We start from the raw sequence: 22,021 nt of genomic DNA on the forward strand, positions 1-22,021 counted from the left end.
GTGTGCTCTGTGGGAGTCTCGGTGCCCCTCTTGCTGGTGGGGTTGTAGCTGGGAGAAGGGAGGCTGCCTGTGTGGGCTCGTGGCCCCTTGGTGCCGTCCCTGGGGCTGGGGCTGGCAGTGCAAGGGGTCAGAGGAGGGCTGTTTGCAGGAGCAGGCCGTTGTCCCGGCAGCCCTGGTTCAGAGCCCGCAAGCCCTGTGCCGTGGGGAGCCCTGCCAGGCTCCCCAAAGGCTTGTGTTGGCCCCTCCGTAGCGCTGCCCTTCGTTGGGGCTGGCAAGTTTGCAGCCTGGGCTCTGGCGTGACACAGTGCTTGGGCTGTGGCGTGATGTGCCCAAAGAAGTGCAGCGAAGCTGGTGAAGGATGTAGAGAAGAAGACTTCCGAGGAGCGGCTGAGGGAGCTGGGGGTGTTTAGTGTGGAGAAAAGGAGGCCTCGGGGAGACCTTACCGCTCTCTGCAACTACCTGAAAGGAGGTTGTAGCGAGGTGGGTGTCAGTCTCCTTTCCCTAGTAACAAGCGATAGGATGAGAGGAAGGGGCCTCAGGTTGTGCCAGGGATGGTTTAGATTGGATATTAGAACATCTTCTTCCCCAAAAGAGTTATCGAGCACTGGAACCGTCTGCCCAGGGAAGTGGTGGAGTCACCATCCCGGGAGGTATTGAAAAGCCACGTAGACGTGGCTCTTGGGGATCTGGTTTAGTGGTGGACTTGGCAAATGCTGGGTCAGTGGTTGACTCGATACCGTTAAGGGTCTTTTCCAAACTGAGTGAGCGTGTGATTGTCTGTGGGGCCCCCCGGAAGGGCAGGTGAGTTTCTGGAGAGCCCGTGAGCGTGGCGAGAGGCCGAGGGGGAGTGGGAGCGGCAGGCAGGGGAGGTGGTGAGCCAGGGCCTTTGGGGGGTCTGTAGTTGGGGTGAGCGCCGAGGGGTGAGGCCATTTCTCGGCAGGGCGTGTGAGGGGCAGAAAGAGAGTTTGGAGATCGCCAGGGTGAGTTGGAGGCAAGCATGCAGCAGGCGGCTGCAGAGCCGAGGCCCTGGTGGCGGTGGATGCGTGCCGAAGGGTTGATGACTGGCAAGGCCTGCCCCAGTTGAGCGGAGGGGAGTGTTTTGCAGGCTGTTTGTCCGTCGAGCAGTGCTTGTTGCTGAGGAAGGGGAAGGGAGGTAGGAAGGAGTGCTGTGTACGTAAGCCCACGGGGCGTGACGGGTTGCACCCAGGAATGCCGAGGGAGCTGGCCGATGTCCTTGGGAGGCCCCTCTCCATTACCTTGGACAGGTCGTAGCAGCTGGGCACGGTTCCTGATGTCTGGAAGGGAGCTCATAGCCCTCCTACCTTGAAGAAGATGAGGATGGAAGATCTGTGCGAGCAGAGGCTGGTGAGCCTGACGTTGTTCCCAGGGGAGGTGATGGAGAAGATCCTCCTGGAAAGCACTGTCAAGCCCAGGAAGGACAAGAAGGTGATGGGGAGCGGTCGGCGTGGATTTACGAAGGGGAAATGGTGCTTGACTGACCTGCGTGTCTCCTACGTTGAAATAACGAGCTCTGTGGATGAGGAGAGAGCTGCGGCTGGTGTTTATTTCAGCTTTCTTGTAAAGCCTTTGACACTTTCTCTCCTTGCATGGTCATCGGATGTGGGGTCAACAGGGTTCAACACCCTCAGCAATGTCCTGGGCAGTGGGACGGAGTGACCCATCGGTGACATGGCAGATGATGCAAAATCTGGAAGAGAGGCCGAGGCAGTGGAAGGCTGTGTCGCTTTACCAAGAGAGCTGGAGAGGCTGGAGATTGGGGCAGAGAGGAATCTCGTGAAGTTGAACAGGAGGAGATGCAAAGTCCTGCATCTGGGGAGGAACAGCGCTGGGTCCCAGGACATGCCGGGGGCTGCCAGCTTTGCTGAGCATGACCTTGTCGTGCTGGCGGAGAACATGCTGACTACGAGGCAGCTTTGCACGCTTGTGTCAAAAGCGGCCAAGAGTCTCCAGGGCGGCGTTGGGCAGAGCGTTGCCAACAGGTCGTGGGAGGTGATCGTGCTCTCTCTTCGGTGCTGGTGAGGCCCCATGTGGAGTCCTGTGTCCAGCTGATGAGGGCTCTCCGGTGGAGGAAGGACATGGCCTTCGTGGGGCGAGTCGAGTGGCGACAGAGCCACCAAGACGCTGAAGGGACTGGAGCATCTTTGGTCTGAGGAGAAGTGAAGAGAGGTGGGAGGCTTTTCAGCCAGGAGGGAAGACCACGCAGGGGACATGTCATCAATGTGTCTAAATCCTGGATGGGGGAGGCAGTGAGGACAGGGGAGTCAGACTCTTCTCATCGGTGCCCGCGGCCAGGGCGAATGGAGAAAGCTTGACAACGCGTGCCATTTCCTTGGAAGAGAAGGCAGCCCTTTTTCAGCGTGAGGGTGGTGAAACAGCGGAACCGGTTGCGCAGAGAGGTGTTGGAGTCTCCATCCTTGGAGATACTGAAAACCTGACTGGACGTGGTCGTGGACAGCCTGCTGGAGCTGACCCTGCTTGAGCAAGTTGGTTTGAACTAGATGATGTGCAAAGGTTCCTTGCGCAGTAAACGGTTCTGTTTGGTGTGCTTCTGCTTGGTGTGTTGCCCAGAGGGTCGTGCTGGGGAAGAGGGTTGGTCTAGCGCGTGCCGCCATAGGGAGCTTGCGCCAGAGGCATGGGTGGAAGTGCGTTAGCGTGTCCAAGCCTTTGTCTGGGGAAGTGAAGGGCTTGTGTCAGGGGCTGGGAGCCCCGCTGTGGCAGTCTGTGTGGATGTTGCTGGGGACACGGTTCCTAAGAGAGCTCTTGTAGGCCCTTTGCAGCCAGCCCAGTGGCCTCTGGAGGTCTGGCTTTGTGCTGGGTGAGGTTGGAAGAGCCATGGGAGAAGAAAGGAAGAGGAGGCGTCTCAGGCTGGGATGCAGGAGAACTTTATTGAGAGACCAAAAAAAAGAGCGAAAAGTCAGGAGCGGCAGATGGAAGGGAGCCGGTCTCAGGGCCGAGTAGGGCGACCGTGAGCCGAGGTCCCTTGTGTGAGACAGGTCAGTCAGAGCACCAAGATCTTCCTGGCGCGCAGTGGGAGCAGCACGCTGGAGTTCGCCAGTGACCTTTGGCTTGCGAGAAGTTGGTTGCAGCGGAGCCGCACCGCCGAAGGGGCGATGCAAAGAGGGAAGTGGGAGAAGAGGAGGAGGTGCGTGAGCCGTGTTTCCAGGCAGCCCAGGCTGGCCCGCTTCCCTGCTTGCTTTGAGCCTGGCAAGGAAGAGCCGTGGATGGCGGGTGCACGTGGCAGCAACATCCCGGAGGCGCGTCCTCAATCCATGCCGTGGCTTCGAGGGTGTGGGTGGCTGGTGTCAGGGGTGGTGGCGAGGGCCCTTAGCAGGGGTAGCAGCCTCTTGCGCCGCCGAAGCAGCCCAGGCCTCCGAAGCCGAAGCCGCCGGAGGAGACGGGCACTCCCTGGGAGCTGAGGACGTTGCCCACGGCAGCCGATGAGGAGGATCCGACGGCGGTGTTCTGGGGGAAGGAGCTGAGGATGGGTCCTGGCAGGGTGACCACCACGGTAGAAGGCTGGATGACGACGCGGGAGTCCTCGCACTGCCTGACACAGGGCTCGTTGCAGCTGTTAGCCAGCGGGGTGGGTCCGCAGGGGCGGCAGAGGTCGTAGCAGGCCATGTCTGTGGTGCGGAGGGGCCCTGGAAGAGAGGGTGTTGAGGAAGCGGAGGGGCGTGGGGATGCGAGGGGCGGTGTTGCAGGAGGGCGAGGGAGTGGGGAGGCCCGGTGTGGGTCCGGGGGGAGCGTGGCGGTCAGGGCTGCTGAGGCTGGGGGCAGAGCGTGGTGGAAGAGACGGGGCAGGAGAAGGAGGGGAAGGGGGTTGAGGCTCACCTTGTTGACGGTGGAGGAGAAGGCGTTGAGAGAAGTGCGTGAGGGAGAGAGGTGCTGGGCTGCTTTTATGCTGGTCGCTGAGCGCCCGAGGGGGTGGGGCAGCCTTTGCGCATGCCAGCATTTTGCAGCAAGCATGCTGCCTTTGCATGCCACAGCTTCACGAGTAATGAGGTAAGGAGTGTTTTCCTTCCCGCAACGCTCCCTTTTCATGTCCTCCTCTTGAGGATGTGTCCGTCTGACCCTGGCGGCAGCAGCGGCGGCGGCAGCTTTTAAGTGAAAGTAGGTATTTGGGAGGATTTGCGTGGAAGGTGTGTGTCAGGGCATTGGGCAGACGCGGCCAAAGGGTAGGAGAGGTGGGGTGTCATCGGTGAGGTCATCCCGTGGCAGTCGTGTGGTGTGGTTTTTGGGTGCGTTGTGAAGAGTGGGCCTCGTTTCCTCAGAGCCCTGGCAGGCTGGTCTGGTCTTTGGAGGTGTGCCAGGCGTGAGACGCTGCCCCTTCCATCGCGTTCGGTCCCTCTCTGCCTTGCTCCCAGCTCGCTAAGGCTGTCTTTAGGCCTGGCCTTTCCCCTTGGGTGTGCTCTGTGGGAGTCTCGGTGCCCCTCTTGCTGGTGGGGTTGTAGCTGGGAGAAGGGAGGCTGCCTGTGTGGGCTCGTGGCCCCTTGGTGCCGTCCCTGGGGCTGGGGCTGGCAGTGCAAGGGGTCAGAGGAGGGCTGTTTGCAGGAGCAGGCCGTTGTCCCGGCAGCCCTGGTTCAGAGCCCGCAAGCCCTGTGCCGTGGGGAGCCCTGCCAGGCTCCCCAAAGGCTTGTGTTGGCCCCTCCGTAGCGCTGCCCTTCGTTGGGGCCGGCAAGTTTGCAGCCTGGGCTCTGGCGTGACACAGTGCTTGGGCTGTGGCGTGATGTGCCCAAAGAAGTGCAGCGAAGCTGGTGAAGGATGTAGAGAAGAAGACTTCCGAGGAGCGGCTGAGGGAGCTGGGGGTGTTTAGTGTGGAGAAAAGGAGGCCTCGGGGAGACCTTACCGCTCTCTGCAACTACCTGAAAGGAGGTTGTAGCGAGGTGGGTGTCAGTCTCCTTTCCCTAGTAACAAGCAATAGGATGAGAGGAAGGGGCCTCAGGTTGTGCCAGGGATGGTTTAGATTGGATATTAGAACATCTTCTTCCCCAAAAGAGTTATCGAGCACTGGAACCGTCTGCCCAGGGAAGTGGTGGAGTCACCATCCCGGGAGGTATTGAAAAGCCACGTAGACGTGGCTCTTGGGGATCTGGTTTAGTGGTGGACTTGGCAAATGCTGGGTCAGTGGTTGACTCGATACCGTTAAGGGTCTTTTCCAAACTGAGTGAGCGTGTGATTGTCTGTGGGGCCCCCCGGAAGGGCAGGTGAGTTTCTGGAGAGCCCGTGAGCGTGGCGAGAGGCCGAGGGGGAGTGGGAGCGGCAGGCAGGGGAGGTGGTGAGCCAGGGCCTTTGGGGGGTCTGTAGTTGGGGTGAGCGCCGAGGGGTGAGGCCATTTCTCGGCAGGGCGTGTGAGGGGCAGAAAGAGAGTTTGGAGATCGCCAGGGTGAGTTGGAGGCGAGCATGCAGCAGGCGGCTGCAGAGCCGAGGCCCTGGTGGCGGTGGATGCGTGCCGAAGGGTTGATGACTGGCAAGGCCTGCCCCAGTTGAGCGGAGGGGAGTGTTTTGCAGGCTGTTTGTCCGTCGAGCAGTGCTTGTTGCTGAGGAAGGGGAAGGGAGGTAGGAAGGAGTGCTGTGTACGTAAGCCCACGGGGCGTGACGGGTTGCACCCAGGAATGCCGAGGGAGCTGGCCGATGTCCTTGGGAGGCCCCTCTCCATTACCTTGGACAGGTCGTAGCAGCTGGGCACGGTTCCTGATGTCTGGAAGGGAGCTCATAGCCCTCCTACCTTGAAGAAGATGAGGATGGAAGATCTGTGCGAGCAGAGGCTGGTGAGCCTGACGTTGTTCCCAGGGGAGGTGATGGAGAAGATCCTCCTGGAAAGCACTGTCAAGCCCAGGAAGGACAAGAAGGTGATGGGGAGCGGTCGGCGTGGATTTACGAAGGGGAAATGGTGCTTGACTGACCTGCGTGTCTCCTACGTTGAAATAACGAGCTCTGTGGATGAGGAGAGAGCTGCGGCTGGTGTTTATTTCAGCTTTCTTGTAAAGCCTTTGACACTTTCTCTCCTTGCATGGTCATCGGATGTGGGGTCAACAGGGTTCAACACCCTCAGCAATGTCCTGGGCAGTGGGACGGAGTGACCCATCGGTGACATGGCAGATGATGCAAAATCTGGAAGAGAGGCCGAGGCAGTGGAAGGCTGTGTCGCTTTACCAAGAGAGCTGGAGAGGCTGGAGATTGGGGCAGAGAGGAATCTCGTGAAGTTGAACAGGAGGAGATGCAAAGTCCTGCATCTGGGGAGGAACAGCGCTGGGTCCCAGGACATGCCGGGGGCTGCCAGCTTTGCTGAGCATGACCTTGTCGTGCTGGCGGAGAACATGCTGACTACGAGGCAGCTTTGCACGCTTGTGTCAAAAGCGGCCAAGAGTCTCCAGGGCGGCGTTGGGCAGAGCGTTGCCAACAGGTCGTGGGAGGTGATCGTGCTCTCTCTTCGGTGCTGGTGAGGCCCCATGTGGAGTCCTGTGTCCAGCTGATGAGGGCTCTCCGGTGGAGGAAGGACATGGCCTTCGTGGGGCGAGTCGAGTGGCGACAGAGCCACCAAGACGCTGAAGGGACTGGAGCATCTTTGGTCTGAGGAGAAGTGAAGAGAGGTGGGAGGCTTTTCAGCCAGGAGGGAAGACCACGCAGGGGACATGTCATCAATGTGTCTAAATCCTGGATGGGGGAGGCAGTGAGGACAGGGGAGTCAGACTCTTCTCATCGGTGCCCACGGCCAGGGCGAATGGAGAAAGCTTGACAACGCGTGCCATTTCCTTGGAAGAGAAGGCAGCCCTTTTTCAGCGTGAGGGTGGTGAAACAGCGGAACCGGTTGCGCAGAGAGGTGTTGGAGTCTCCATCCTTGGAGATACTGAAAACCTGACTGGACGTGGTCGTGGACAGCCTGCTGGAGCTGACCCTGCTTGAGCAAGTTGGTTTGAACTAGATGATGTGCAAAGGTTCCTTGCGCAGTAAACGGTTCTGTTTGGTGTGCTTCTGCTTGGTGTGTTGCCCAGAGGGTCGTGCTGGGGAAGAGGGTTGGTCTAGCGCGTGCCGCCATAGGGAGCTTGCGCCAGAGGCATGGGTGGAAGTGCGTTAGCGTGTCCAAGCCTTTGTCTGGGGAAGTGAAGGGCTTGTGTCAGGGGCTGGGAGCCCCGCTGTGGCAGTCTGTGTGGATGTTGCTGGGGACACGGTTCCTAAGAGAGCTCTTGTAGGCCCTTTGCAGCCAGCCCAGTGGCCTCTGGAGGTCTGGCTTTGTGCTGGGTGAGGTTGGAAGAGCCATGGGAGAAGAAAGGAAGAGGAGGCGTCTCAGGCTGGGATGCAGGAGAACTTTATTGAGAGACCAAAAAAAAGAGCGAAAAGTCAGGAGCGGCAGATGGAAGGGAGCCGGTCTCAGGGCCGAGTAGGGCGACCGTGAGCCGAGGTCCCTTGTGTGAGACAGGTCAGTCAGAGCACCAAGATCTTCCTGGCGCGCAGTGGGAGCAGCACGCTGGAGTTCGCCAGTGACCTTTGGCTTGCGAGAAGTTGGTTGCAGCGGAGCCGCACCGCCGAAGGGGCGATGCAAAGAGGGAAGTGGGAGAAGAGGAGGAGGTGCGTGAGCCGTGTTTCCAGGCAGCCCAGGCTGGCCCGCTTCCCTGCTTGCTTTGAGCCTGGCAAGGAAGAGCCGTGGATGGCGGGTGCACGTGGCAGCAACATCCCGGAGGCGCGTCCTCAATCCATGCCGTGGCTTCGAGGGTGTGGGTGGCTGGTGTCAGGGGTGGTGGCGAGGGCCCTTAGCAGGGGTAGCAGCCTCTTGCGCCGCCGAAGCAGCCCAGGCCTCCGAAGCCGAAGCCGCCGGAGGAGACGGGCACTCCCTGGGAGCTGAGGACGTTGCCCACGGCAGCCGATGAGGAGGATCCGACGGCGGTGTTCTGGGGGAAGGAGCTGAGGATGGGTCCTGGCAGGGTGACCACCACGGTAGAAGGCTGGATGACGACGCGGGAGTCCTCGCACTGCCTGACACAGGGCTCGTTGCAGCTGTTAGCCAGCGGGGTGGGTCCGCAGGGGCGGCAGAGGTCGTAGCAGGCCATGTCTGTGGTGCGGAGGGGCCCTGGAAGAGAGGGTGTTGAGGAAGCGGAGGGGCGTGGGGATGCGAGGGGCGGTGTTGCAGGAGGGCGAGGGAGTGGGGAGGCCCGGTGTGGGTCCGGGGGGAGCGTGGCGGTCAGGGCTGCTGAGGCTGGGGGCAGAGCGTGGTGGAAGAGACGGGGCAGGAGAAGGAGGGGAAGGGGGTTGAGGCTCACCTTGTTGACGGTGGAGGAGAAGGCGTTGAGAGAAGTGCGTGAGGGAGAGAGGTGCTGGGCTGCTTTTATGCTGGTCGCTGAGCGCCCGAGGGGGTGGGGCAGCCTTTGCGCATGCCAGCATTTTGCAGCAAGCATGCTGCCTTTGCATGCCACAGCTTCACGAGTAATGAGGTAAGGAGTGTTTTCCTTCCCGCAACGCTCCCTTTTCATGTCCTCCTCTTGAGGATGTGTCCGTCTGACCCTGGCGGCAGCAGCGGCGGCGGCAGCTTTTAAGTGAAAGTAGGTATTTGGGAGGATTTGCGTGGAAGGTGTGTGTCAGGGCATTGGGCAGACGCGGCCAAAGGGTAGGAGAGGTGGGGTGTCATCAGTGAGGTCATCCCGTGGCAGTCGTGTGGTGTGGTTTTTGGGTGGGTTGTGAAGAGTGGGCCCCGTTTCCTCAGAGCCCTGGCAGGCTGGTCTGGTCTTTGGAGGTGTGCCAGGCGTGAGACGCTGCCCCTTCCATCGCGTTCGGTCCCTCTCTGCCTTGCTCCCAGCTCGCTAAGGCTGTCTTTAGGCCTGGCCTTTCCCCTTGGGTGTGCTCTGTGGGAGTCTCGGTGCCCCTCTTGCTGGTGGGGTTGTAGCTGGGAGAAGGGAGGCTGCCTGTGTGGGCTCGTGGCCCCTTGGTGCCGTCCCTGGGGCTGGGGCTGGCAGTGCAAGGGGTCAGAGGAGGGCTGTTTGCAGGAGCAGGCCGTTGTCCCGGCAGCCCTGGTTCAGAGCCCGCAAGCCCTGTGCCGTGGGGAGCCCTGCCAGGCTCCCCAAAGGCTTGTGTTGGCCCCTCCGTAGCGCTGCCCTTCGTTGGGGCCGGCAAGTTTGCAGCCTGGGCTCTGGCGTGACACAGTGCTTGGGCTGTGGCGTGATGTGCCCAAAGAAGTGCAGCGAAGCTGGTGAAGGATGTAGAGAAGAAGACTTCCGAGGAGCGGCTGAGGGAGCTGGGGGTGTTTAGTGTGGAGAAAAGGAGGCCTCGGGGAGACCTTACCGCTCTCTGCAACTACCTGAAAGGAGGTTGTAGCGAGGTGGGTGTCAGTCTCCTTTCCCTAGTAACAAGCGATAGGATGAGAGGAAGGGGCCTCAGGTTGTGCCAGGGATGGTTTAGATTGGATATTAGAACATCTTCTTCCCCAAAAGAGTTATCGAGCACTGGAACCGTCTGCCCAGGGAAGTGGTGGAGTCACCATCCCGGGAGGTATTGAAAAGCCACGTAGACGTGGCTCTTGGGGATCTGGTTTAGTGGTGGACTTGGCAAATGCTGGGTCAGTGGTTGACTCGATACCGTTAAGGGTCTTTTCCAAACTGAGTGAGCGTGTGATTGTCTGTGGGGCCCCCCGGAAGGGCAGGTGAGTTTCTGGAGAGCCCGTGAGCGTGGCGAGAGGCCGAGGGGGAGTGGGAGCGGCAGGCAGGGGAGGTGGTGAGCCAGGGCCTTTGGGGGGTCTGTAGTTGGGGTGAGCGCCGAGGGGTGAGGCCATTTCTCGGCAGGGCGTGTGAGGGGCAGAAAGAGAGTTTGGAGATCGCCAGGGTGAGTTGGAGGCGAGCATGCAGCAGGCGGCTGCAGAGCCGAGGCCCTGGTGGCGGTGGATGCGTGCCGAAGGGTTGATGACTGGCAAGGCCTGCCCCAGTTGAGCGGAGGGGAGTGTTTTGCAGGCTGTTTGTCCGTCGAGCAGTGCTTGTTGCTGAGGAAGGGGAAGGGAGGTAGGAAGGAGTGCTGTGTACGTAAGCCCACGGGGCGTGACGGGTTGCACCCAGGAATGCCGAGGGAGCTGGCCGATGTCCTTGGGAGGCCCCTCTCCATTACCTTGGACAGGTCGTAGCAGCTGGGCACGGTTCCTGATGTCTGGAAGGGAGCTCATAGCCCTCCTACCTTGAAGAAGATGAGGATGGAAGATCTGTGCGAGCAGAGGCTGGTGAGCCTGACGTTGTTCCCAGGGGAGGTGATGGAGAAGATCCTCCTGGAAAGCACTGTCAAGCCCAGGAAGGACAAGAAGGTGATGGGGAGCGGTCGGCGTGGATTTACGAAGGGGAAATGGTGCTTGACTGACCTGCGTGTCTCCTACGTTGAAATAACGAGCTCTGTGGATGAGGAGAGAGCTGCGGCTGGTGTTTATTTCAGCTTTCTTGTAAAGCCTTTGACACTTTCTCTCCTTGCATGGTCATCGGATGTGGGGTCAACAGGGTTCAACACCCTCAGCAATGTCCTGGGCAGTGGGACGGAGTGACCCATCGGTGACATGGCAGATGATGCAAAATCTGGAAGAGAGGCCGAGGCAGTGGAAGGCTGTGTCGCTTTACCAAGAGAGCTGGAGAGGCTGGAGATTGGGGCAGAGAGGAATCTCGTGAAGTTGAACAGGAGGAGATGCAAAGTCCTGCATCTGGGGAGGAACAGCGCTGGGTCCCAGGACATGCCGGGGGCTGCCAGCTTTGCTGAGCATGACCTTGTCGTGCTGGCGGAGAACATGCTGACTACGAGGCAGCTTTGCACGCTTGTGTCAAAAGCGGCCAAGAGTCTCCAGGGCGGCGTTGGGCAGAGCGTTGCCAACAGGTCGTGGGAGGTGATCGTGCTCTCTCTTCGGTGCTGGTGAGGCCCCATGTGGAGTCCTGTGTCCAGCTGATGAGGGCTCTCCGGTGGAGGAAGGACATGGCCTTCGTGGGGCGAGTCGAGTGGCGACAGAGCCACCAAGACGCTGAAGGGACTGGAGCATCTTTGGTCTGAGGAGAAGTGAAGAGAGGTGGGAGGCTTTTCAGCCAGGAGGGAAGACCACGCAGGGGACATGTCATCAATGTGTCTAAATCCTGGATGGGGGAGGCAGTGAGGACAGGGGAGTCAGACTCTTCTCATCGGTGCCCACGGCCAGGGCGAATGGAGAAAGCTTGACAACGCGTGCCATTTCCTTGGAAGAGAAGGCAGCCCTTTTTCAGCGTGAGGGTGGTGAAACAGCGGAACCGGTTGCGCAGAGAGGTGTTGGAGTCTCCATCCTTGGAGATACTGAAAACCTGACTGGACGTGGTCGTGGACAGCCTGCTGGAGCTGACCCTGCTTGAGCAAGTTGGTTTGAACTAGATGATGTGCAAAGGTTCCTTGCGCAGTAAACGGTTCTGTTTGGTGTGCTTCTGCTTGGTGTGTTGCCCAGAGGGTCGTGCTGGGGAAGAGGGTTGGTCTAGCGCGTGCCGCCATAGGGAGCTTGCGCCAGAGGCATGGGTGGAAGTGCGTTAGCGTGTCCAAGCCTTTGTCTGGGGAAGTGAAGGGCTTGTGTCAGGGGCTGGGAGCCCCGCTGTGGCAGTCTGTGTGGATGTTGCTGGGGACACGGTTCCTAAGAGAGCTCTTGTAGGCCCTTTGCAGCCAGCCCAGTGGCCTCTGGAGGTCTGGCTTTGTGCTGGGTGAGGTTGGAAGAGCCATGGGAGAAGAAAGGAAGAGGAGGCGTCTCAGGCTGGGATGCAGGAGAACTTTATTGAGAGACCAAAAAAAAGAGCGAAAAGGCAGGAGCGGCAGATGGAAGGGAGCCGGTCTCAGGGCCGAGTAGGGCGACCGTGAGCCGAGGTCCCTTGTGTGAGACAGGTCAGTCAGAGCACCAAGATCTTCCTGGCGCGCAGTGGGAGCAGCACGCTGGAGTTCGCCAGTGACCTTTGGCTTGCGAGAAGTTGGTTGCAGCAGAGCCGCACCGCCGAAGGGGCGATGCAAAGAGGGAAGTGGGAGAAGAGGAGGAGGTACGTGAGCCGTGTTTCCAGGCAGCCCAGGCTGGCCCGCTTCCCTGCTTGCTTTGAGCCTGGCAAGGAAGAGCCGTGGATGGCGGGTGCACGTGGCAGCAACATCCCGGAGGCGCGTCCTCAATCCATGCCGTGGCTTCGAGGGTGTGGGTGGCTGGTGTCAGGGGTGGTGGCGAGGGCCCTTAGCAGGGGTAGCAGCCTCTTGCGCCACCGAAGCAGCCCAGGCCTCCGAAGCCGAAGCCGCCGGAGGAGACGGGCACTCCCTGGGAGCTGAGGACGTTGCCCACGGCAGCCGATGAGGAGGATCCGACGGCGGTGTTCTGGGGGAAGGAGCTGAGGATGGGTCCTGGCAGGGTGACCACCACGGTAGAAGGCTGGATGACGACGCGGGAGTCCTCGCACTGCCTGACACAGGGCTCGTTGCAGCTGTTAGCCAGCGGGGTGGGTCCGCAGGGGCGGCAGAGGTCGTAGCAGGCCATGTCTGTGGTGCGGAGGGGCCCTGGAAGAGAGGGTGTTGAGGAAGCGGAGGGGCGTGGGGATGCGAGGGGCGGTGTTGCAGGAGGGCGAGGGAGTGGGGAGGCCCGGTGTGGGTCCGGGGGGAGCGTGGCGGTCAGGGCTGCTGAGGCTGGGGGCAGAGCGTGGTGGAAGAGACGGGGCAGGAGAAGGAGGGGAAGGGGGTTGAGGCTCACCTTGTTGACGGTGGAGGAGAAGGCGTTGAGAGAAGTGCGTGAGGGAGAGAGGTGCTGGGCTGCTTTTATGCTGGTCGCTGAGCGCCCGAGGGGGTGGGGCAGCCTTTGCGCATGCCAGCATTTTGCAGCAAGCATGCTGCCTTTGCATGCCACAGCTTCACGAGTAATGAGGTAAGGAGTGTTTTCCTTCCCGCAACGCTCCCTTTTCATGTCCTCCTCTTGAGGATGTGTCCGTCTGACCCTGGCGGCAGCAGCGGCGGCAGCAGCTTTTAAGTGAAAGTAGGTATTTGGGAGGATTTGCGTGGAAGGTGTGTGTCAGGGCATTGGGCAGACGCGGCCAAAGGGTAGGAGAGGTGGGGTGTCATCAGTGAGGTCATCCCGTGGCAGTCGTGTGGTGTGGTTTTTGGGTGCGTTGTGAAGAGTGGGCCTCGTTTCCTCAGAGCCCTGGCAGGCTGGTCTGGTCTTTGGAGGTGTGCCAGGCGTGAGACGCTGCCCCTTCCATCGCGTTCGGTCCCTCTCTGCCTTGCTCCCAGCTCGCTAAGGCTGTCTTTGGGCCTGGCCTTTCCCCTTGGGTGTGCTCTGTGGGAGTCTCGGTGCCCCTCTTGCTGGTGGGGTTGTAGCTGGGAGAAGGGAGGCTGCCTGTGTGGGCTCGTGGCCCCTTGGTGCCGTCCCTGGGGCTGGGGCTGGCAGTGCAAGGGGTCAGAGGAGGGCTGTTTGCAGGAGCAGGCCGTTGTCCCGGCAGCCCTGGTTCAGAGCCCGCAAGCCCTGTGCCGTGGGGAGCCCTGCCAGGCTCCCCAAAGGCTTGTGTTGGCCCCTCCGTAGCGCTGCCCTTCGTTGGGGCTGGCAAGTTTGCAGCCTGGGCTCTGGCGTGACACAGTGCTTGGGCTGTGGCGTGATGTGCCCAAAGAAGTGCAGCGAAGCTGGTGAAGGATGTAGAGAAGAAGACTTCCGAGGAGCGGCTGAGGGAGCTGGGGGTGTTTAGTGTGGAGAAAAGGAGGCCTCGGGGAGACCTTACCGCTCTCTGCAACTACCTGAAAGGAGGTTGTAGCGAGGTGGGTGTCAGTCTCCTTTCCCTAGTAACAAGCGATAGGATGAGAGGAAGGGGCCTCAGGTTGTGCCAGGGATGGTTTAGATTGGATATTAGAACATCTTCTTCCCCAAAAGAGTTATCGAGCACTGGAACCGTCTGCCCAGGGAAGTGGTGGAGTCACCATCCCGGGAGGTATTGAAAAGCCACGTAGACGTGGCTCTTGGGGATCTGGTTTAGTGGTGGACTTGGCAAATGCTGGGTCAGTGGTTGACTCGATACCGTTAAGGGTCTTTTCCAAACTGAGTGAGCGTGTGATTGTCTGTGGGGCCCCCCGGAAGGGCAGGTGAGTTTCTGGAGAGCCCGTGAGCGTGGCGAGAGGCCGAGGGGGAGTGGGAGCGGCAGGCAGGGGAGGTGGTGAGCCAGGGCCTTTGGGGGGTCTGTAGTTGGGGTGAGCGCCGAGGGGTGAGGCCATTTCTCGGCAGGGCGTGTGAGGGGCAGAAAGAGAGTTTGGAGATCGCCAGGGTGAGTTGGAGGCGAGCATGCAGCAGGCGGCTGCAGAGCCGAGGCCCTGGTGGCGGTGGATGCGTGCCGAAGGGTTGATGACTGGCAAGGCCTGCCCCAGTTGAGCGGAGGGGAGTGTTTTGCAGGCTGTTTGTCCGTCGAGCAGTGCTTGTTGCTGAGGAAGGGGAAGGGAGGTAGGAAGGAGTGCTGTGTACGTAAGCCCACGGGGCGTGACGGGTTGCACCCAGGAATGCCGAGGGAGCTGGCCGATGTCCTTGGGAGGCCCCTCTCCATTACCTTGGACAGGTCGTAGCAGCTGGGCACGGTTCCTGATGTCTGGAAGGGAGCTCATAGCCCTCCTACCTTGAAGAAGATGAGGATGGAAGATCTGTGCGAGCAGAGGCTGGTGAGCCTGACGTTGTTCCCAGGGGAGGTGATGGAGAAGATCCTCCTGGAAAGCACTGTCAAGCCCAGGAAGGACAAGAAGGTGATGGGGAGCGGTCGGCGTGGATTTACGAAGGGGAAATGGTGCTTGACTGACCTGCGTGTCTCCTACGTTGAAATAACGAGCTCTGTGGATGAGGAGAGAGCTGCGGCTGGTGTTTATTTCAGCTTTCTTGTAAAGCCTTTGACACTTTCTCTCCTTGCATGGTCATCGGATGTGGGGTCAACAGGGTTCAACACCCTCAGCAATGTCCTGGGCAGTGGGACGGAGTGACCCATCGGTGACATGGCAGATGATGCAAAATCTGGAAGAGAGGCCGAGGCAGTGGAAGGCTGTGTCGCTTTACCAAGAGAGCTGGAGAGGCTGGAGATTGGGGCAGAGAGGAATCTCGTGAAGTTGAACAGGAGGAGATGCAAAGTCCTGCATCTGGGGAGGAACAGCGCTGGGTCCCAGGACATGCCGGGGGCTGCCAGCTTTGCTGAGCATGACCTTGTCGTGCTGGCGGAGAACATGCTGACTACGAGGCAGCTTTGCACGCTTGTGTCAAAAGCGGCCAAGAGTCTCCAGGGCGGCGTTGGGCAGAGCGTTGCCAACAGGTCGTGGGAGGTGATCGTGCTCTCTCTTCGGTGCTGGTGAGGCCCCATGTGGAGTCCTGTGTCCAGCTGATGAGGGCTCTCCGGTGGAGGAAGGACATGGCCTTCGTGGGGCGAGTCGAGTGGCGACAGAGCCACCAAGACGCTGAAGGGACTGGAGCATCTTTGGTCTGAGGAGAAGTGAAGAGAGGTGGGAGGCTTTTCAGCCAGGAGGGAAGACCACGCAGGGGACATGTCATCAATGTGTCTAAATCCTGGATGGGGGAGGCAGTGAGGACAGGGGAGTCAGACTCTTCTCATCGGTGCCCGCGGCCAGGGCGAATGGAGAAAGCTTGACAACGCGTGCCATTTCCTTGGAAGAGAAGGCAGCCCTTTTTCAGCGTGAGGGTGGTGAAACAGCGGAACCGGTTGCGCAGAGAGGTGTTGGAGTCTCCATCCTTGGAGATACTGAAAACCTGACTGGACGTGGTCGTGGACAGCCTGCTGGAGCTGACCCTGCTTGAGCAAGTTGGTTTGAACTAGATGATGTGCAAAGGTTCCTTGCGCAGTAAACGGTTCTGTTTGGTGTGCTTCTGCTTGGTGTGTTGCCCAGAGGGTCGTGCTGGGGAAGAGGGTTGGTCTAGCGCGTGCCGCCATAGGGAGCTTGCGCCAGAGGCATGGGTGGAAGTGCGTTAGCGTGTCCAAGCCTTTGTCTGGGGAAGTGAAGGGCTTGTGTCAGGGGCTGGGAGCCCCGCTGTGGCAGTCTGTGTGGATGTTGCTGGGGACACGGTTCCTAAGAGAGCTCTTGTAGGCCCTTTGCAGCCAGCCCAGTGGCCTCTGGAGGTCTGGCTTTGTGCTGGGTGAGGTTGGAAGAGCCATGGGAGAAGAAAGGAAGAGGAGGCGTCTCAGGCTGGGATGCAGGAGAACTTTATTGAGAGACCAAAAAAAAGAGCGAAAAGTCAGGAGCGGCAGATGGAAGGGAGCCGGTCTCAGGGCCGAGTAGGGCGACCGTGAGCCGAGGTCCCTTGTGTGAGACAGGTCAGTCAGAGCACCAAGATCTTCCTGGCGCGCAGTGGGAGCAGCACGCTGGAGTTCGCCAGTGACCTTTGGCTTGCGAGAAGTTGGTTGCAGCGGAGCCGCACCGCCGAAGGGGCGATGCAAAGAGGGAAGTGGGAGAAGAGGAGGAGGTGCGTGAGCCGTGTTTCCAGGCAGCCCAGGCTGGCCCGCTTCCCTGCTTGCTTTGAGCCTGGCAAGGAAGAGCCGTGGATGGCGGGTGCACGTGGCAGCAACATCCCGGAGGCGCGTCCTCAATCCATGCCGTGGCTTCGAGGGTGTGGGTGGCTGGTGTCAGGGGTGGTGGCGAGGGCCCTTAGCAGGGGTAGCAGCCTCTTGCGCCGCCGAAGCAGCCCAGGCCTCCGAAGCCGAAGCCGCCGGAGGAGACGGGCACTCCCTGGGAGCTGAGGACGTTGCCCACGGCAGCCGATGAGGAGGATCCGACGGCGGTGTTCTGGGGGAAGGAGCTGAGGATGGGTCCTGGCAGGGTGACCACCACGGTAGAAGGCTGGATGACGACGCGGGAGTCCTCGCACTGCCTGACACAGGGCTCGTTGCAGCTGTTAGCCAGCGGGGTGGGTCCGCAGGGGCGGCAGAGGTCGTAGCAGGCCATGTCTGTGGTGCGGAGGGGCCCTGGAAGAGAGGGTGTTGAGGAAGCGGAGGGGCGTGGGGATGCGAGGGGCAGTGTTGCAGGAGGGCGAGGGAGTGGGGAGGCCCGGTGTGGGTCCGGGGGGAGCGTGGCGGTCAGGGCTGCTGAGGCTGGGGGCAGAGCGTGGTGGAAGAGACGGGGCAGGAGACGGAGGGGAAGGGGGTTGAGGCTCACCTTGTTGACGGTGGAGGAGAAGGCGTTGAGAGAAGTGCGTGAGGGAGAGAGGTGCTGGGCTGCTTTTATGCTGGTCGCTGAGCGCCCGAGGGGGTGGGGCAGCCTTTGCGCATGCCAGCATTTTGCAGCAAGCATGCTGCCTTTGCATGCCACAGCTTCACGAGTAATGAGGTAAGGAGTGTTTTCCTTCCCGCAACGCTCCCTTTTCATGTCCTCCTCTTGAGGATGTGTCCGTCTGACCCTGGCGGCAGCAGCGGCGGCGGCAGCTTTTAAGTGAAAGTAGGTATTTGGGAGGATTTGCGTGGAAGGTGTGTGTCAGGGCATTGGGCAGACGCGGCCAAAGGGTAGGAGAGGTGGGGTGTCATCGGTGAGGTCATCCCGTGGCAGTCGTGTGGTGTGGTTTTTGGGTGCGTTGTGAAGAGTGGGCCTCGTTTCCTCAGAGCCCTGGCAGGCTGGTCTGGTCTTTGGAGGTGTGCCAGGCGTGAGACGCTGCCCCTTCCATCGCGTTCGGTCCCTCTCTGCCTTGCTCCCAGCTCGCTAAGGCTGTCTTTAGGCCTGGCCTTTCCCCTTGGGTGTGCTCTGTGGGAGTCTCGGTGCCCCTCTTGCTGGTGGGGTTGTAGCTGGGAGAAGGGAGGCTGCCTGTGTGGGCTCGTGGCCCCTTGGTGCCGTCCCTGGGGCTGGGGCTGGCAGTGCAAGGGGTCAGAGGAGGGCTGTTTGCAGGAGCAGGCCGTTGTCCCGGCAGCCCTGGTTCAGAGCCCGCAAGCCCTGTGCCGTGGGGAGCCCTGCCAGGCTCCCCAAAGGCTTGTGTTGGCCCCTCCATAGCGCTGCCCTTCGTTGGGGCCGGCAAGTTTGCAGCCTGGGCTCTGGCGTGACACAGTGCTTGGGCTGTGGCGTGATGTGCCCAAAGAAGTGCAGCGAAGCTGGTGAAGGATGTAGAGAAGAAGACTTCCGAGGAGCGGCTGAGGGAGCTGGGGGTGTTTAGTGTGGAGAAAAGGAGGCCTCGGGGAGACCTTACCGCTCTCTGCAACTACCTGAAAGGAGGTTGTAGCGAGGTGGGTGTCAGTCTTCTTTCCCTAGTAACAAGCGATAGGATGAGAGGAAGGGGCCTCAGGTTGTGCCAGGGATGGTTTAGATTGGATATTAGAACATCTTCTTCCCCAAAAGAGTTATCGAGCACTGGAACCGTCTGCCCAGGGAAGTGGTGGAGTCACCATCCCGGGAGGTATTGAAAAGCCACGTAGACGTGGCTCTTGGGGATCTGGTTTAGTGGTGGACTTGGCAAATGCTGGGTCAGTGGTTGACTCGATACCGTTAAGGGTCTTTTCCAAACTGAGTGAGCGTGTGATTGTCTGTGGGGCCCCCCGGAAGGGCAGGTGAGTTTCTGGAGAGCCCGTGAGCGTGGCGAGAGGCCGAGGGGGAGTGGGAGCGGCAGGCAGGGGAGGTGGTGAGCCAGGGCCTTTGGGGGGTCTGTAGTTGGGGTGAGCGCCGAGGGGTGAGGCCATTTCTCGGCAGGGCGTGTGAGGGGCAGAAAGAGAGTTTGGAGATCGCCAGGGTGAGTTGGAGGCGAGCATGCAGCAGGCGGCTGCAGAGCCGAGGCCCTGGTGGCGGTGGATGCGTGCCGAAGGGTTGATGACTGGCAAGGCCTGCCCCAGTTGAGCGGAGGGGAGTGTTTTGCAGGCTGTTTGTCCGTCGAGCAGTGCTTGTTGCTGAGGAAGGGGAAGGGAGGTAGGAAGGAGTGCTGTGTACGTAAGCCCACGGGGCGTGACGGGTTGCACCCAGGAATGCCGAGGGAGCTGGCCGATGTCCTTGGGAGGCCCCTCTCCATTACCTTGGACAGGTCGTAGCAGCTGGGCACGGTTCCTGATGTCTGGAAGGGAGCTCATAGCCCTCCTACCTTGAAGAAGATGAGGATGGAAGATCTGTGCGAGCAGAGGCTGGTGAGCCTGACGTTGTTCCCAGGGGAGGTGATGGAGAAGATCCTCCTGGAAAGCACTGTCAAGCCCAGGAAGGACAAGAAGGTGATGGGGAGCGGTCGGCGTGGATTTACGAAGGGGAAATGGTGCTTGACTGACCTGCGTGTCTCCTACGTTGAAATAACGAGCTCTGTGGATGAGGAGAGAGCTGCGGCTGGTGTTTATTTCAGCTTTCTTGTAAAGCCTTTGACACTTTCTCTCCTTGCATGGTCATCGGATGTGGGGTCAACAGGGTTCAACACCCTCAGCAATGTCCTGGGCAGTGGGACGGAGTGACCCATCGGTGACATGGCAGATGATGCAAAATCTGGAAGAGAGGCCGAGGCAGTGGAAGGCTGTGTCGCTTTACCAAGAGAGCTGGAGAGGCTGGAGATTGGGGCAGAGAGGAATCTCGTGAAGTTGAACAGGAGGAGATGCAAAGTCCTGCATCTGGGGAGGAACAGCGCTGGGTCCCAGGACATGCCGGGGGCTGCCAGCTTTGCTGAGCATGACCTTGTCGTGCTGGCGGAGAACATGCTGACTACGAGGCAGCTTTGCACGCTTGTGTCAAAAGCGGCCAAGAGTCTCCAGGGCGGCGTTGGGCAGAGCGTTGCCAACAGGTCGTGGGAGGTGATCGTGCTCTCTCTTCGGTGCTGGTGAGGCCCCATGTGGAGTCCTGTGTCCAGCTGATGAGGGCTCTCCGGTGGAGGAAGGACATGGCCTTCGTGGGGCGAGTCGAGTGGCGACAGAGCCACCAAGACGCTGAAGGGACTGGAGCATCTTTGGTCTGAGGAGAAGTGAAGAGAGGTGGGAGGCTTTTCAGCCAGGAGGGAAGACCACGCAGGGGACATGTCATCAATGTGTCTAAATCCTGGATGGGGGAGGCAGTGAGGACAGGGGAGTCAGACTCTTCTCATCGGTGCCCACGGCCAGGGCGAATGGAGAAAGCTTGACAACGCGTGCCATTTCCTTGGAAGAGAAGGCAGCCCTTTTTCAGCGTGAGGGTGGTGAAACAGCGGAACCGGTTGCGCAGAGAGGTGTTGGAGTCTCCTGACTGGACGTGGTCGTGGACAGCCTGCTGGAGCTGACCCTGCTTGAGCAAGTTGGTTTGAACTAGATGATGTGCAAAGGTTCCTTGCGCAGTAAACGGTTCTGTTTGGTGTGCTTCTGCTTGGTGTGTTGCCCAGAGGGTCGTGCTGGGGAAGAGGGTTGGTCTAGCGCGTGCCGCCATAGGGAGCTTGCGCCAGAGGCATGGGTGGAAGTGCGTTAGCGTGTCCAAGCCTTTGTCTGGGGAAGTGAAGGGCTTGTGTCAGGGGCTGGGAGCCCCGCTGTGGCAGTCTGTGTGGATGTTGCTGGGGACACGGTTCCTAAGAGAGCTCTTGTAGGCCCTTTGCAGCCAGCCCAGTGGCCTCTGGAGGTCTGGCTTTGTGCTGGGTGAGGTTGGAAGAGCCATGGGAGAAGAAAGGAAGAGGAGGCGTCTCAGGCTGGGATGCAGGAGAACTTTATTGAGAGACCAAAAAAAAGAGCGAAAAGTCAGGAGCGGCAGATGGAAGGGAGCCGGTCTCAGGGCCGAGTAGGGCGACCGTGAGCCGAGGTCCCTTGTGTGAGACAGGTCAGTCAGAGCACCAAGATCTTCCTGGCGCGCAGTGGGAGCAGCACGCTGGAGTTCGCCAGTGACCTTTGGCTTGCGAGAAGTTGGTTGCAGCGGAGCCGCACCGCCGAAGGGGCGATGCAAAGAGGGAAGTGGGAGAAGAGGAGGAGGTACGTGAGCCGTGTTTCCAGGCAGCCCAGGCTGGCCCGCTTCCCTGCTTGCTTTGAGCCTGGCAAGGAAGAGCCGTGGATGGCGGGTGCACGTGGCAGCAACATCCCGGAGGCGCGTCCTCAATCCATGCCGTGGCTTCGAGGGTGTGGGTGGCTGGTGTCAGGGGTGGTGGCGAGGGCCCTTAGCAGGGGTAGCAGCCTCTTGCGCCACCGAAGCAGCCCAGGCCTCCGAAGCCGAAGCCGCCGGAGGAGACGGGCACTCCCTGGGAGCTGAGGACGTTGCCCACGGCAGCCGATGAGGAGGATCCGACGGCGGTGTTCTGGGGGAAGGAGCTGAGGATGGGTCCTGGCAGGGTGACCACCACGGTAGAAGGCTGGATGACGACGCGGGAGTCCTCGCACTGCCTGACACAGGGCTCGTTGCAGCTGTTAGCCAGCGGGGTGGGTCCGCAGGGGCGGCAGAGGTCGTAGCAGGCCATGTCTGTGGTGCGGAGGGGCCCTGGAAGAGAGGGTGTTGAGGAAGCGGAGGGGCGTGGGGATGCGAGGGGCGGTGTTGCAGGAGGGCGAGGGAGTGGGGAGGCCCGGTGTGGGTCTGGGGGGAGCGTGGCGGTCAGGGCTGCTGAGGCTGGGGGCAGAGCGTGGTGGAAGAGACGGGGCAGGAGACGGAGGGGAAGGGGGTTGAGGCTCACCTTGTTGACGGTGGAGGAGAAGGCGTTGAGAGAAGTGCGTGAGGGAGAGAGGTGCTGGGCTGCTTTTATGCTGGTCGCTGAGTGCCCGAGGGGGTGGGGCAGCCTTTGCGCATGCCAGCATTTTGCAGCAAGCATGCTGCCTTTGCATGCCACAGCTTCACGAGTAATGAGGTAAGGAGTGTTTTCCTTCCCGCAACGCTCCCTTTTCATGTCCTCCTCTTGAGGATGTGTCCGTCTGACCCTGGCGGCAGCAGCGGCGGCGGCAGCTTTTAAGTGAAAGTAGGTATTTGGGAGGATTTGCGTGGAAGGTGTGTGTCAGGGCATTGGGCAGACGCGGCCAAAGGGTAGGAGAGGTGGGGTGTCATCAGTGAGGTCATCCCGTGGCAGTCGTGTGGTGTGGTTTTTGGGTGCGTTGTGAAGAGTGGGCCCCGTTTCCTCAGAGCCCTGGCAGGCTGGTCTGGTCTTTGGAGGTGTGCCAGGCGTGAGACGCTGCCC

General features: G+C 60.5%; 5 protein-coding genes across 5 annotated transcripts; all 5 read right to left on the reverse strand.

The window, feature by feature from the left end:
• Window positions 1-3,345: 3,345 nt before the first annotated feature.
• LOC138684617 (feather keratin 1-like) lies at window positions 3,346-4,000 on the reverse strand. Its single transcript, XM_069778591.1, has 2 exons — window positions 3,853-4,000; window positions 3,346-3,662 (listed from the first exon to the last, which is right to left on the reverse strand). The coding sequence occupies exons 1-2, from the start codon at window positions 3,998-4,000 to the stop codon at window positions 3,346-3,348; spliced, it is 465 nt and encodes a 154-aa protein (XP_069634692.1).
• A 3,769-nt stretch (window positions 4,001-7,769) lies between these two features.
• LOC138684618 (feather keratin 1-like) lies at window positions 7,770-8,424 on the reverse strand. The gene is made up of 2 exons (XM_069778592.1): window positions 8,277-8,424; window positions 7,770-8,086 (listed from the first exon to the last, which is right to left on the reverse strand). Exons 1-2 carry the CDS (start codon window positions 8,422-8,424, stop codon window positions 7,770-7,772), a joined length of 465 nt encoding a protein of 154 aa, XP_069634693.1.
• A 3,769-nt stretch (window positions 8,425-12,193) lies between these two features.
• On the reverse strand, window positions 12,194-12,848 carry LOC138684619 (feather keratin 1-like). Its single transcript, XM_069778593.1, has 2 exons — window positions 12,701-12,848; window positions 12,194-12,510 (listed from the first exon to the last, which is right to left on the reverse strand). The coding sequence occupies exons 1-2, from the start codon at window positions 12,846-12,848 to the stop codon at window positions 12,194-12,196; spliced, it is 465 nt and encodes a 154-aa protein (XP_069634694.1).
• A 3,769-nt stretch (window positions 12,849-16,617) lies between these two features.
• Window positions 16,618-17,272, reverse strand: LOC138684620 (feather keratin 1-like). Its single transcript, XM_069778594.1, has 2 exons — window positions 17,125-17,272; window positions 16,618-16,934 (listed from the first exon to the last, which is right to left on the reverse strand). Exons 1-2 carry the CDS (start codon window positions 17,270-17,272, stop codon window positions 16,618-16,620), a joined length of 465 nt encoding a protein of 154 aa, XP_069634695.1.
• Window positions 17,273-21,019: 3,747 nt separating this feature from the next.
• Window positions 21,020-21,674, reverse strand: LOC138684621 (feather keratin 1-like). The gene is made up of 2 exons (XM_069778595.1): window positions 21,527-21,674; window positions 21,020-21,336 (listed from the first exon to the last, which is right to left on the reverse strand). Exons 1-2 carry the CDS (start codon window positions 21,672-21,674, stop codon window positions 21,020-21,022), a joined length of 465 nt encoding a protein of 154 aa, XP_069634696.1.
• Window positions 21,675-22,021: the final 347 nt, after the last annotated feature.

This window comes from Haliaeetus albicilla, chromosome 3 (genome assembly GCF_947461875.1).
Source record: "Haliaeetus albicilla chromosome 3, bHalAlb1.1, whole genome shotgun sequence".
In the NCBI taxonomy this organism is placed as follows: domain Eukaryota; kingdom Metazoa; phylum Chordata; class Aves; order Accipitriformes; family Accipitridae; genus Haliaeetus; species Haliaeetus albicilla.